Raw genomic sequence first — 13564 nt, 5'->3', positions numbered from 1 at the left:
GCCTTTGCCACTCCTACCTGACTAAGACTCAACTGAAGCTCAGTTGCCTGTGATGAGAACTTCTTCTGCATAAGCCTTTCAGGCATGCGTATGAGCAAACGAGAGTAATGCAGGAGTCTCTTAGGAAGACCAACTCGGAAGGGACTGACAGCAGGTATGTGGTGATGCACACATGGCTGTTGAGAAGAGCTTGCCCTCACATCCTGGATGATGAAAAGCCCTATCAAGGATATTACACACTAAGTACTGTCTAAGATATGTAGAGGCACCTGGTCAGACACAAAGATCACCACTTTCCCCTTCACACTGCCCAGACGTTAACACAAGAGAAGGCCTGTGGCCCCCCAGGGCTCTGTTCTAGCTCCGAGAACATTATGGAAACATGGGGGTATGATGTGTCACATAGATGTAGTCATGGCCCCAATGGGCCCACTTCATTAGGAAATCCTTCTTAATACTAGTGGCTTCTTATCCAGAGCCACTCTGTGCTTTGCTGGGCATGACAGGCAAGTAGGAGCTTTGACATTAGCCTACTGCTTCATTGGCATCACACGGCCAGTAACTCATAGGCTTAAGACTATTTCCTAAGGACAACTTTGGATATTTTAGCCTAATGGGTTCTTCAGTTCTTTGTCATTTCACGGAAAGTGAATATATAATGATACATATGTGAGTGGCAAAGATGACTCAGTGGGCAAAGGCACCTGCCACCAAGCCACCAAGTCTTAAGTTCCATCCCCATGACCCATGTGGTGGGAAGAGAGAAGTGATTGCTGCAAGCGGTCCTTTTGTGCCCCCAACCCCCTAACACATGCACAGGAAAAATAACTAAAAATGCAGTTTTAACGTATTAAAAATTGATCGGCATAAAGCAGAATGCATTTCCTGTCGTTGGAACTTGGGATACAACCAGAACAAGCATCCCCAGCCTCCTTCGAGTACAGAAGCCCTGAGAACTTCTTTCTCCTTCCCTCAGGACCACAAGGCCACCATTCTGGGGTTGGCTTGGGTGATCAGAGGAGCAGAAAATTCTATTTTCAGGACTTGGGAGCTGATGTAATTGCCTGACAATGCAGCATTTATCCCAGGGAAATGGGCAGCTACTTCCTTTCCCCATTATAGGTGACGCAGTGTGGAACTGGCAATAGCTGGCTCTCCACCTTCTAGGGACTACTCGGAACCCCAACCTCACATTGCCCCCTAAAGGCTGCTGCCCTCTGGGATATTCACACAAGAACACGGGAAGTGGGAAACTTGAACATTAGTCAAATGATCTTGGCCTTGGAGAGGGAAGAACCGCCATCAAAGTAGCCTTGAGCATTGAGACTACTGGCACCCCTGTTAACATTCATCCAGAGGCTTTCCTGGATGGGGTGGGTGGGAAATGAGTGTTCTAGAATTTGATGTGAGAGGCTACCACATTGTGGACCTGACTTGAGATCCTGAGCTTGTCCTGTATAGAAAATGACCTAAGCCAAGGTTTGTCGTAAAGGTGAGGGAGGGGACCACAGTTCTTAGCCTTGATTTAAGATGCCAAGTCCCAAAACAGCTAGAGCACTGTACAAACTTTGGGGGTACTGGGGTGGAAAGGCTTGTGTGTGTGTGTGTGTGTGTGTGTGTGTGTGTGTGTGTGTGTGTGTGTGTGAGACAGGAGACCTGTTCTCTGTCTTCTGTTTGACACTATCAAGCTCTTAAATCCTGGCCAGTGTGACTGGGGAAATGAATGGCCACGTGCAACCAACTGCAACTAACTTGAGTTTATGAGTTTCATTAGGCCCAGGTGGCTAGCAGCCACTGTAGTCAGCAAAGAATCCCCAGGGTTTCCAGGGCAGGGATGAGCAGCATTCATTGTGCCAAAGCATATGGGGTCGCATTTATTACATTGGACTGAGACACAGGACCCCAAGTGTTCCGCAGACTCTTTCTCCTACCCAAAACCATTAATCAGGGAGACCAACACTTAGATGCTGGCAGACATAATCCAGATCAGCATCTGTCACTGGGAAACACAACTGAAACCTGTGTAACTCTCACTCTCCATTGCAGGGTGAGCGCAGACCCCAATTTATAGGTGGGGAGATGAGTTACAGAGCGTTACCGCCCTTGCCCAAGTCACCAGAGCCAGAGCTCCCATCCAGACATATGTTACTAGGCTTGAACACACTTGGCTGGCCACCGAGAGCCTCTGGGAAACTAGACGACCCCACTGAAACAAAGCTCCATGGTTGTTCTAAGAACATAAGAAGTGGCTAGCTATAGGCGTAGCTCTCCTTCCCTAGGGTGCTCTTAGACGTTTCTGTTCAAGGGTGACGCCCAGTGGGTATGCACACTACCAGAGTATACACACCTGGCTTCACACCATTTGAGGAGGTTTGTTTTCCACCTGGTCTTGCTGACATCCTTTCATGCTGCTGTCTGTCTCCAGGAGCCGATCCTGTTTGACCATCTCAGTTTTTTGCGAATGCCTAAGTCCCTCTCCCCCAGTGTGTGACCTTTTTTGGATGTGTATGGATTCAAGAACAAATGAGGAAAATGGATGAAAATGGAGACGTTACCTCACTATAGAACAAGCTTTGCAACCCCAATGGTATTAGGTTGACAACTAGTGTCCCATCAGATTACATTAGGCCACACATTCTTTTTGCTTCATAGTAACTGGAATCTTACTGTGTCAGTCGGATGTTGGAACAGCCAAAGTCAAGGGTAGGGCAAGCGCCAGGCACCTTGCTATTGAAACCACTGCCTTGGATTCACCTCTTGCCTTGGAAGGCAGAGACTTGTTTCGTCTCCACAGCTTGGGAAAAGCAAACTGTCTTATTCAACCATAACAATCCTCTACAGGAACTTTGAGTCCAGGGTGTTGTGCTGCAGTGAAAATGTATTACCTGGCTTTCCTTTGTCACACTGCTGCCAGCTCACTTCACCCACAGAGTAAAGGGGACCAGTCACATAGACAGGAAAGCACAGACTCACATCCAACCTCCAGAACTTAGGGTGGAGTGAGGTGAGGCAGTTTCAAAGGGTTGGAAAACAGAAGGCATGGGCAGAGCAGAGCAGACCAAGGCCGTTAAGCCTTGAGCACTGTGTGAAGATACACAGAACCAGCCCTGGCAGCCTTGCCTATAGTTGAAGGCTAGGAGAGATTTGTCTCCTGACTTGGACGATCAGCAACTGGTCAAGTCTAACAAGCCCCTGTTGATGTTGGACAGTGTCCAAGTGGACACCCAGCACAAGTCATGGGTGCAGGTGTCTAGCTCCTAATCACACCTACAGAGACGCCTTGAGTGAAGAGGGGCACTGCCTGTGTGTGCTCCAGGAAAAGCCAAAGACTATTATACAAAACCTTACATGAGCCAGGATGCCCATTCCACTGGCACCATTTACCACGCGCTAGCATTTACTTTTCCTAATGCCATTTGATTTGTCTGCCCCACTCTTCCATAATGATAATGGGATTCCTAAGAGTCAAGTGACCTCTTATTCAGATAGTTTGAGCTGGCACGTGTATTACAATTCATCAAGATCAGAAACATTCACCTGATTAGATCACAAGGAAGACCCATCAGCTCTCTGAGTAGACAGAGAGAGCTTGAAACCCAAGGCCAGATGGGTAAACATTCACCAACAAATGAATGTCAGAGCCGAGTGTGCCCGGAAGCCTGGCTTTCAACACACCCGTGGCCCTTGTAACTCACTAGCTCTTCAGACTGCAGCCCTGACACAGAAGCACTGGCATTAGACTCCTTAGGGAAGGGGACACGGGCTGCTGGTGGGCCTGCAAGTAGTGAGCCTGCAGGGAGTAAGACACAGTCGGCATACATACCCTTCCCGATGGGCCTCTCCTTTCTCCAGCTCCTGAATGACTCCCAGCAGCACTTTGATGGTCTCTTGACTGGAGCTGATCAAGTTCTCCATCACCTGCAGCTGGGCCTTGAGGTCCACCACCTCTGTGTGAGGCACGATTTGTTGGCGCACTTCATCCCCCACCCCAGCTGTGGGGCTAGGCTGGGTCTGCAGGGGCTGTTCGCTACATTCTGGGGACAAGCACTGCACCGGGGGTGAGCAGGCCGGAGCAGAGCCGGTGGATGCCTGCAGCCCATTGAAGTGGGCAGCCCTCCTCTGCTCCTCATCTGCAGGGCAGAGAGACCATTGGCTGGCAGCAGCAGAGTTTGACAAGCCAGGCTCAGGGTGCCTGGTACTGAGGGCAGGCGGGTACACAGTGGCGACCTCTGTTTTAAACACCCTTCCATGGGTGAGTGGAGTGGGCTCCTCTGAGTCCTGGGTGCCCCTGTCAGGTTTAGATCTCCCCTGCAGTTGGGCGATGGGCTCTTCAGAGGGAGGCCGAGAGTTCTGCAATAGAGCTTCAGGGTAGCCAAACACATCTGGAGTCTTGCAGAGCTCTGCACAGTTGACCCCAGAAGCCTGGTCCAGCGCATTCACATGCTCGTTGGAATGGAAAACTAACGCTGTGGTCTTGTGAATCCTTCCTGCGCTGCAAGGCTGTGGGTCCTCCATGGGTCCTGCCTCCCTCTTCTCTTTTGAGTCGGCTAGAAACCCGTTGTTCTGGCTTTTGAAGGCATCTGCTGCAGGCAGACCCTTGAGACTGCCTTTCTTGCGGTCCATCGGGAATGTCTGGTAACACTTGCGAAGGTCCGGTGAGGTCTGCACTCCGGTGCTCTTGGTGACATTGGGAATGGATCGGCGTGCGGGCACTGTCATGTACTTACGGTATGCTGACCTACAGGACACAGCCTTGGCCTCCCGTTTCTCCCCCAGAGGTCCTGAAGGCAGCTGCGTGTCCCTCTGCTCATTCTGGGCCTCGCAGATATCCTTAAAGCGCACCTGCAGGGCTTTGTTGCGCTTTTTGATCTGCCGGTTGGGGTCCAGGGCATATCTCATCTCCAGGGCCAGGCAGGCCGCTGGCTCCACTTCCTGCTCTGGTGTCGTGAGTATGCATCTGCCAGAGTCCTTGCTGACCATGGTGCCTGCATGCAGAGACAGCAACAGAGGCATCAGTGGGGCAGAAGCACACATGCAAACGAGGCCGAATGGACTTCCAGCCAAATTACAGCTGCCGGCTTCCTAATTATTTTTAAACAGGTGAGGTTGGCCTTTATGTTAAGGAAAATCAGACAGGCTGGGAGCTGCTGGCAGGCACAGCACGAAATGCTTCTCAATATTAAAGCCTGCTTACTTTTCCATGTGGGATACACTCAGTTTTCGTTTGATAGTATTGCTTGTTTCCCCATTAGACAAACCTGCTTTACTACATTCATCAAGCAGCCCAACGACGCTGCCTCGTCAGATTTGCAAATTATCTTTTCACGTGTGTGTCTCCACTCCTTAGGCAGATGGCTTACGAAATGCAGCTTACTTAGTTTAGAATTTTTGCTTTTTTTTTTTTTTTTAAGATGACGTGATTAATCTATTATTGGAACCCAACGGTTTTAAAGACTTACTGAAGATTTTTAGGTCCTGAGTAGACAAACATAGGAGGAGGGACAGCCTTGCAGGCAGGAACTGGGGTTGGTCAATATGGACCCTGTGGAGCACCAGCCATCATACCCCTCTACAGGGATAACTCTGGGTATACATCTTGGTGGGGCGTGTGGCTCTTAGAAACATCGGTCATGAACACTCCGTGGGTTTCCCTTTATCTACAAAAACAGCAATGCAATCTCCTTTCTGCGATTCCATGGCGAATGGGATTTGGAAACTACTAAAAAAAATAAATTATTCATTCTAGAATCAAATTTTGTGTTTTGATCACAACCTCTGGAAAAGAAATGACAACAATGGTAGTTGTTCTAGCATTTAAATGCTGAAAGAAAATAAAATCAGGAGGCTTTTTGTTAATCATGCAGATTCATCTTGGGCTGAGCTATTAAGTGCAGCTAAAGAGATGCAGGTGGCCAATGATTCTCTGGGGAATACCAGGAGGGTAAGTGCCTTCCCTTTATTGGATAAGCAGATTCACAGCTGCTTAGTGCACGCCCAAGAACTTTAAGGGGCTGCACTTGAAACAAGATACAGTGAGGCTGGGCCTGAGGGTGCAAACTTCTGATCACAGCTCCATAGGAAGCCGAGGCAGAAAGATCACAAGTTCAAGGCCTGCTTCTGCTACAGAGTGAGTTCGAGGCCAGCTAGGATGGATCAATGAGCCCTTGTCTCAAAATAAAGTCAAAAGAGGTCTAAGATAAAGCTCTGTGGTAGAGCATTTCCTTAGTATGTCCCAGGGCCTGGGTCCAGTTTGGGGTTTGGCAAAACAAAAACAAAAGCAGAAGACAGCGCTAAACATGCTGTTTGTGAACTAGCCGTCGCTGGAGTCCTGACCTTCCAGACTGAAGTGGCCAGCTTGTTGGATATGAGTTTGCAGGAGGCTCTGGTGTTACCGCCTGAGTGTTCAGGGATGAGAAGTCACAGGGATATGAGCCAAGGACAATAAAAAGCTGCTTATCAAGCCCAGAGTGAACAGAACTCAAGCTCCGTCCTCAGCAGAGGGTTTGCAGGGTTGGTGCTGGTGAGTGGTGGCAGTGCAGGTAAGACCATCGCCAGAGACCTGGAGGAGACTCCCTTAGGTACTCCATGGCAATGGAGGTATCTGCAGAGTCAGGAATATGTGGCAAGTGTCAACATTCCCATGTCATGGGCATCTGCTATGTCAGCTGTTTAACCTCGCACAGTAGGTGAGAAGCCCAGGTAGGCGCTGACCCACCAAACCCTGAGTTCACGCTGTTTGCAACAAACCTAGATGTCCAACGTACAGGTCCAGCGCCTCTCCTGCCCTTCATCCTTAGTCAGTACTGAAGGCCAGTAGGCACAGTGGCTTGCTGAAGAAGAGGAAGAGAGGAACTCCAGGCGCTTCACTTAGGGGTATTACCTGACCTGTGCCTTTTCTGCTGCAATGGCCTTTGCCACTTTACCAGCAATCAGTGGGATTCACAGCATGAAAGACTAAGAGGCAAATCCAGTTCCCAATTCTTCCTGATAATGCTGAGAACTAATGGGTAGTTATGTCTGGGGGTGCCCTAAAATCATCCCTGCATCCTTTGGTTCAATTTAGCCCAAGGCTACTAGGCTGCTATTCTATGGGTGATTTAGGCAGATGACCTGGTAATGCTGGAAGGGCTCAAGGTCCCCAATGCTCAGCAGCCACAGCCAGTAACAGGCCTGGCTTCTCCCAACCAGAGAAAAGAAGCGTGTCGTCCTCCCAAGTGTGACAACTAGCAATGTCACCAAGTGAGCATCACCACCATGACAACCCTACATTAGCCTTTCCAACCAAGAATGCCCAAGGCTTCTATGCCATTGTCCCAGAGTCAGGCCCTCAGAATCAAGGATCTCAAGTAGGTGCTGGGGATAGCTACAGACCTCTGTAATTCAAAACTCAACCTCTGGGACAGTTTTAGAGAGGAGGGAATAGGAATAGAATGGTCCAGAGATATGATACACTAATATCAAGGCTCGTACATTGAAGGAAGGGATTATGCCTGGAAGGCGGGTCAGGCCAAGCCTGCCAGCACAGATAATAGCTATCTTTCAGGGACACTTTTTTTTCTCAACAAGTAAAAGTCTTATACTCAAAAGAAGTTGGTGTGGGGGAAGAGTATTGGAAACGGGGGACATAATAAGGAAATTAAATCCTAAACCTCCATCGTTATCTTTGACTGTCCTTTGGCTGCTTGGCCATGTAGGTGTGTCAGAATATATTGTGCTATCACTCTGAGGGAGGCCTTCACACTCGGGGAAATTTGAAAGAGAGAGCATTTTTACAAAAAAAGCAATTTGCTAGTAATTTTTCAGCCTTTTCCTTGCCAGTCCTGAAAAATGTGTGTCTGAGTAAGTTTGTCCTGCCTCACTATTCATCATCAGGATTTGCCAGGAACTGCACTGAAATAATTTTCTTACATCAGTCTGCTGGTTTGCTGGGTGCTAGAACTGACCATCCAACTCATAAAACAAATCAGAGGAATTAATTGCTGGTGGTAAAAGCAAAACAGTAAAAAACCAAAACTCTCAGCTCTTTATGCTTTACAGAGTTGCTAAGTATGTAAAACACAGCCCCTCTGTTAGAGAAAATTATGGTAAATAATAAAGAAGTCCTTTCCTTTTGGGAGGCAGTCCTAGGGTTGACCCTAGGGCCTTGAACTTACTGGGCAGGTTTGAAGATTTATTTTCTCTCTCTCTCTTTTTTTTTTTTAATGACATGTATGCGTATGTGAGTAGAGATGCTCCAAAATGCTGGAGGCATTGGAACTCCCTGGGGCAGGAGTTCCAGGCCTTTGGGAGCTGCCTGTCATGGATGCTGAGAACTGAGTACCTGAGCTTAACTGCTGAGCCATCTCTTAAGAGTCTACACCCTATGCTACACTTCTGTGTACTAACAAGTACCAGCCTGTGCCCCTGTGTTTCACTGCCATCTTCTCACTTGACCCCCACAGGATACCCTCGCCTCCTAGGGAGACTCCATTGCTATCCTCATATAATATATTGAGAATCTGAAGGACACAGCTGGTGGCCTGCACCCTGAGTTCTTTTGAATAACATTCACTAAAGCACTAGCCTAAGCAGAGGGGGGAAAAAAATCTGTCACTAGGCGTGGCCCATGTTGGACTTCAAGGAGCCAGGCATGGTAGTGTGTTCCTGCAATTCCAGGACACAGGAGCCAGGGATAGGACGACCATCGCAAGTTTGAGGCTAGCCTGGTCTACATAACAAGTTCTGGGCTAGCCAGTGATACTTTTAAGGCCCTTAACAAAAACAACGATAAAAGTGTTAGGCATCTGCGTCAGTCTCCTGGCCATCTAATATGCATCAGGCATGGGTTATGGGATGCCTCCAGTGGTCCTGGAACCTAACATGCCAGCCCTTGATGTACAAACTAAGGGTTGCGCCCTGTAGTTTGAAGTGACTGTGAGACGTGAATAGCATTTATAACATGGTTTCCTTGGTTAGGTTACCCCACACAGCTAAAGGTGTTGCTCCTTTGGGTGAATTTCTTATCTGCAGAGTGGCAGGAGTCCATAACCTATATTAGATTTCATGGGGAAATGCTTTGGAAAGTGGCAAGTCATGGTTGGGCCTCCCTGGCTCGGGGAGATCTAGATTCCGTAGAGCTGTGTAGAATATAAATGTCTTAATTACTCTCTTGAATTAAATTTCATAATCAAATGTGAGTTGTAAATATATAAACCCTGTAGCTCTAGGTTAGCGATGCTGTGTCGTCTCTGTACTGTTTTAAGTTAATAACATAGATTTTAAAAAAAATGTTCAGTTCAACTTGACAAGGTGAGGAAATGGAAGGTACTAACAGTGTAACAATAGGTAAACATTCAAGCAAATGATGGTGTATGCTGTGACCATTAAAATAATAATTAGAAAAATGGTTTAGTATCTCCACAAACATGAGCTAATGTTAAGTGAAAGAAAATGGCCTACCAGATTTAGCTGGGGGGAAAAAAGGAGGAACCAAAGTGGTCTCCATTATATTAAAACATTGTCTTTAGGGAGAATGCCTTAACCATGTATTTTGACTTGAGGGTGATGGTGGAGAGGGACACAAGGTACTTTTCAAGTTAAGCAGTTAAGCAGCCCTTCAGCAAGCTTTTGCACTTGTGAACACTCTCAGGGAAAGTCCCAGTATGATCAGTTGGGGTGCCAGCAGTCCCCGAAGGCCTTCTTTGGTCAAGTTGAGAAAGTGCTGAGTTTTAAAGGGGTGTGTGTATGTGTGTGTGTGTGCGCGCACACACACACACACATGCACGTTCTTGTTGTTATATAAATCACTGTATACCTTCCACATAAGTATAGATAGATATACTCATGTAGGTTGGGAGAATTAACAGACTATGTCAGTATTCCAGACAACTTACTATGAAGAAGAAAATTGCCACTGGTTTGAATTTATAATCAAATCGATTTGCCCCGTTCTCTGTGACTAGAGCCTCCAGAAAGTCTAGGGTTTCCTCAGCTGATGGGAAAGACTTCTGCCATTATAAAATATCTCACACTTCCCAGGATTCATGTGTGTGTCTCTGTAATATGGTCCCTTGAGTGGTCCTCTGACAGGAGGGACTATAAAGAAGCTACCTGTCCTTGGGGGGCTCCCATCACTGAACATAGCCGAAAAGCGAGGAAGCCATCCCAGGAGTGTGGCGAGGGGCTGCATGAAATTGCTGGCTTCCCAATGGCTCTCCCACAGTCGAGGCACCTTGGAGCCAGGGATGCTGGCTGCAGTTCAAGATTAATTGGGTCAACATTGTATTCCATATGCTATGGGAACGCCTGTGTATTAGGCTCCTCAGAGTGGGGGTAAAAGGGAAGTGGATAAGCTGTTCTTTAACGTGGAGCTTCCCATTGGGGAAGAGAGATAGGCTCTCCCTCACTCTGGGGATGCCTGTTTGCAGAGAAAGCTTTAATGTGGAAACCTGCTTTACAGTCCTGAAGCCCTCTTGCCTTGAGGCAGCGATAGCTGCATAGATGCTGCACCGTGTCTCAGCTCCACGGTCTAGTTTAATTTAACTCTCTTTTCCCAGACATTCATACCCGCTTCAGAGGCCACAGATTTAACTGGAAAAGGGTGGGTCTAAGTAGATTCAGAGGCCTTTCCAGGGTGGACAGTAAGAGAGGCTTGTGGGAGGACATCAGCCTCTGTTCGTTCTGTCTCTGTCTCTCTGTCTCTCTGTCTCTCTGTCTCTGTCTGTCTGTCTGTCTGTCTGTCTGTCTCTCTCTCTCTCTCTCTTTCCCCTTCTCCCTCTCTCTCCCTGTCCCTGCCTGTCTCTCCCTCCCTTTCTCCCTCCCTCCCTCCCTATGCTAGCCTTTTAACTTGCTATATGTAGTCCAGGATGACCTTGAATCGCCTCCCCTATTGCCGGGATTATACATACATATATACATATATACACATACACACACATACCATTATGCGTAGTAACAATGGAGTGAGAATTGAACCCAGTGTGTTGGGCATATAAGGCAAGCCACATACCAATTGAACTGCATTCCCTACTTCTCTTACTGAGTAGAATATTGAACGTTAAACCTGGTCCATTAGGAAATGAGGGCTTTATAGTCTGACATTGGGAATAGGGATGCTTTTTTGAGCTAAAAGTTAGCTTTGAGGCAGAAGAAAACCTGTCACAACTGGGGCTCTGGTTTGTTCTCATCTGTATTGTTGGAATACGTATCTCACCAAGAGAAAACCCTGGAAAAGTCATGCCAACCATATAAGCCACTGCTGTCATTTGTGTATACTGTCCTGTTCACAGTGAGTGTGCAGAAAGGCATGAGCTATGGACCTCATCCAGGCATGGATACTTTGGTTTGGAATGTGGAGCCTTTAGAATGGTGGTTCTCAACTTGTGGGGCATAACCCCTTTGTGGGTGGAATGACCCTTTCACAGGGGTCTGCTAAGACCATCAGAAAACACAGCTGTTTACATTATGAGTCATAACAGTAGTAAAACTAGAGTTATAAAGTAACAGCAAATATATTAGGGTTAGGGGGTCACCATAAGTTGAGGATCTGTGTTAAAGGGTTGCAGCAGTAGGAAGGCTGAGGATCCCTGCTGTAAAAGAACCAGAAAATGGCCCTCTTCAAGGAAATAGACTTCTCCTTTACTTAAATTCAATCAAAGACATTTACCTTTGCTTACCCACTATCCAAACCTAATCTATGTTAGTAGAAAGGAATTAGCAGAATTTTGTGAAAATTCAGCTGGGAACCCTGTCTCCACCAAATGAGATGTTACGTTCACTGACAAACAACACCCCGCCCCACCCCACCCCAGCCCCACCATGACATTTGCAACAACCAGCTTGGCAACCAGTAGTGGCCAAAGAGTTAGGTGGCCCAGGTTCCAATTCTGCAGCCCCACATTCACTCAGCTGTGGGACAGGCACCCGTCTTCCTGTCCTTGTACCTTCCCAGTGGGCACGGCTGACCCAGAGAAGTGGAGATATTGGACAGTGGTTTTCAATGTGGCTCATGGCACATTTCATTGCTAGAGCAGGCACCCTACTTTCTCTGTGTAGGTTCCAGGCAATAGAGAACTCACAAGATTGCCTCCTGGCATTCTCAGAGGTCGGAGTTTGTACAAGCAGATGTGACGCTGGAGAGGTGGCCCTCCTTTCTTAGATCTCATGGAGTTCTTATTCACATAAAACTAGGTGCACATGCACTGGGATAGACTTGGAGAGTTGGTTGCTTTAATTATACTGTATACAAACTTGTGCGTGCGTGCGTGCGTGCGCGCGCGCGCATCTCAGTCCCTGTGGGCCTGTTTGCAGGCGGAAGGTTGATGTTTGGATGTTCCCTAAGTTTTTCTTCTACCTTATGTGTTACTGGCCAGGGTCTCTCACTGAGCCTGGATTGGCTAGCCAGTGAGATCCAGATCTGCCTATCTCACCTGACTCAGGGCTGGATTTACAGACATGCGCTGTCCCACCTGGCAGCTTGAAAACCAAAACAAAAGCCTCAGGTGCAGGGCATCAAAACTCAGGTCCTCCGTGGTGCTTGGGCTGCAAACACTTTGTCCACCAAAAGCACCTTCCAGTGCACAACGCATTTTAACTCACGACTTATCTGAACTTCAAACTAGAATACTAACTTTCTACCAAAGTGCCCTTTGTGAGCAGAACCCTGCCTGCTACATTCCACTCTCATTTCAGGACACTATGCTGAGGCATCCAGGGCAGGATTTCTGTGTGGGCATAGCCACCACATGCGAAGAGAAGTCATTTAGAACTGAACGTACAATCTGCCTTTCTGGCAAGTCTAGGCAGGCCTCTATCTCTTAGCCTCAAAAGGAGCCTCACCTATGTATTCTCCTTCCTTTGGCCAGGATGTTGAATAGGTCTGGGTTCACTGCAGCTGCCGCTAAGCCAAGAAGAAAGAGCCGTGAGTGCTTCTTATAATCGGCTTCTATTTATAAGCTGATTGCTGAACGTAGAAAAAACGTCCTGCCCCAGGAATGTGTGTGGACAGTTCCCTGGCTAGTACAGAGCTAGTAGCGCCTGTGACCTGGCCAGCCCTAAAACTTTCAGTTGACCAAGGCCTGATGTGGAAAAGATATTCTGCTTTGAATTCTGAAGGCCTTCTGACTCGTAGGCTACAAATGTTAGAGGGTGCTTTGCTTTGAAGTAATTAATTCACAGTATAAAACAGGGGGGAGCCCCTCTTCCTTCCACTGAATCCGATGGCATGTGCAGGCAACCTCAGAAACTGCTTGATGCCCTCAAGATTGTTTGGTCAGTTTAAACAAGACTTAGGGGCTGGGGAGATGGCTCAGTTGGTAAAGTGCTTTCAAGGGCCTGGGTTTGATCCTTACATCAAATGTAAAAAGTCTGGAGTGGTTTGTGGGAAGTGGAGACAAGAGGGCCAGTGGGGCTGCCTATCCTAACAGATGAGCTCCAGGCCAGAGAGAGACCGCATCTCAAAAAACCAAGTGGATGGCTCCTGAGGGTGACCTCTTGTCTTGACATGCACACATTTGCATGCTTGCCTATACCTAAACACACACACACACACACACACACACACACACACACACACACACACACACAC

At 47.7% G+C, this 13564-nt stretch overlaps 2 protein-coding genes across 4 annotated transcripts in view; one reads left to right on the top strand and one right to left on the bottom strand.

Annotated features, from left to right (window-relative positions):
* Window positions 1-13564, top strand: part of DOCK1 (dedicator of cytokinesis 1) — a 502641-nt gene that overhangs the window by 248976 nt on the left and 240101 nt on the right. The window lies entirely within an intron of this gene.
* Window positions 1-13564, bottom strand: part of INSYN2A (inhibitory synaptic factor 2A) — a 61452-nt gene that overhangs the window by 37976 nt on the left and 9912 nt on the right. For both annotated transcript variants that reach the window (XM_084751126.1, XM_084751125.1), the window contains exon 2: window positions 3824-4985. In XM_084751126.1, the coding sequence (XP_084607252.1) occupies window positions 3824-4980 (1157 nt within the window). In that variant the 5' untranslated portion in view covers window positions 4981-4985. The remainder of the gene's footprint in view (window positions 1-3823; window positions 4986-13564) is intronic.

Source organism: Acomys minous, assembly GCF_964271855.1.
Source record: "Acomys minous genome assembly, chromosome: 2".
NCBI classification, from domain to species: Eukaryota; Metazoa; Chordata; class Mammalia; order Rodentia; family Muridae; genus Acomys; species Acomys minous.
This window is presented reverse-complemented; position numbering and strand designations above follow the sequence as displayed.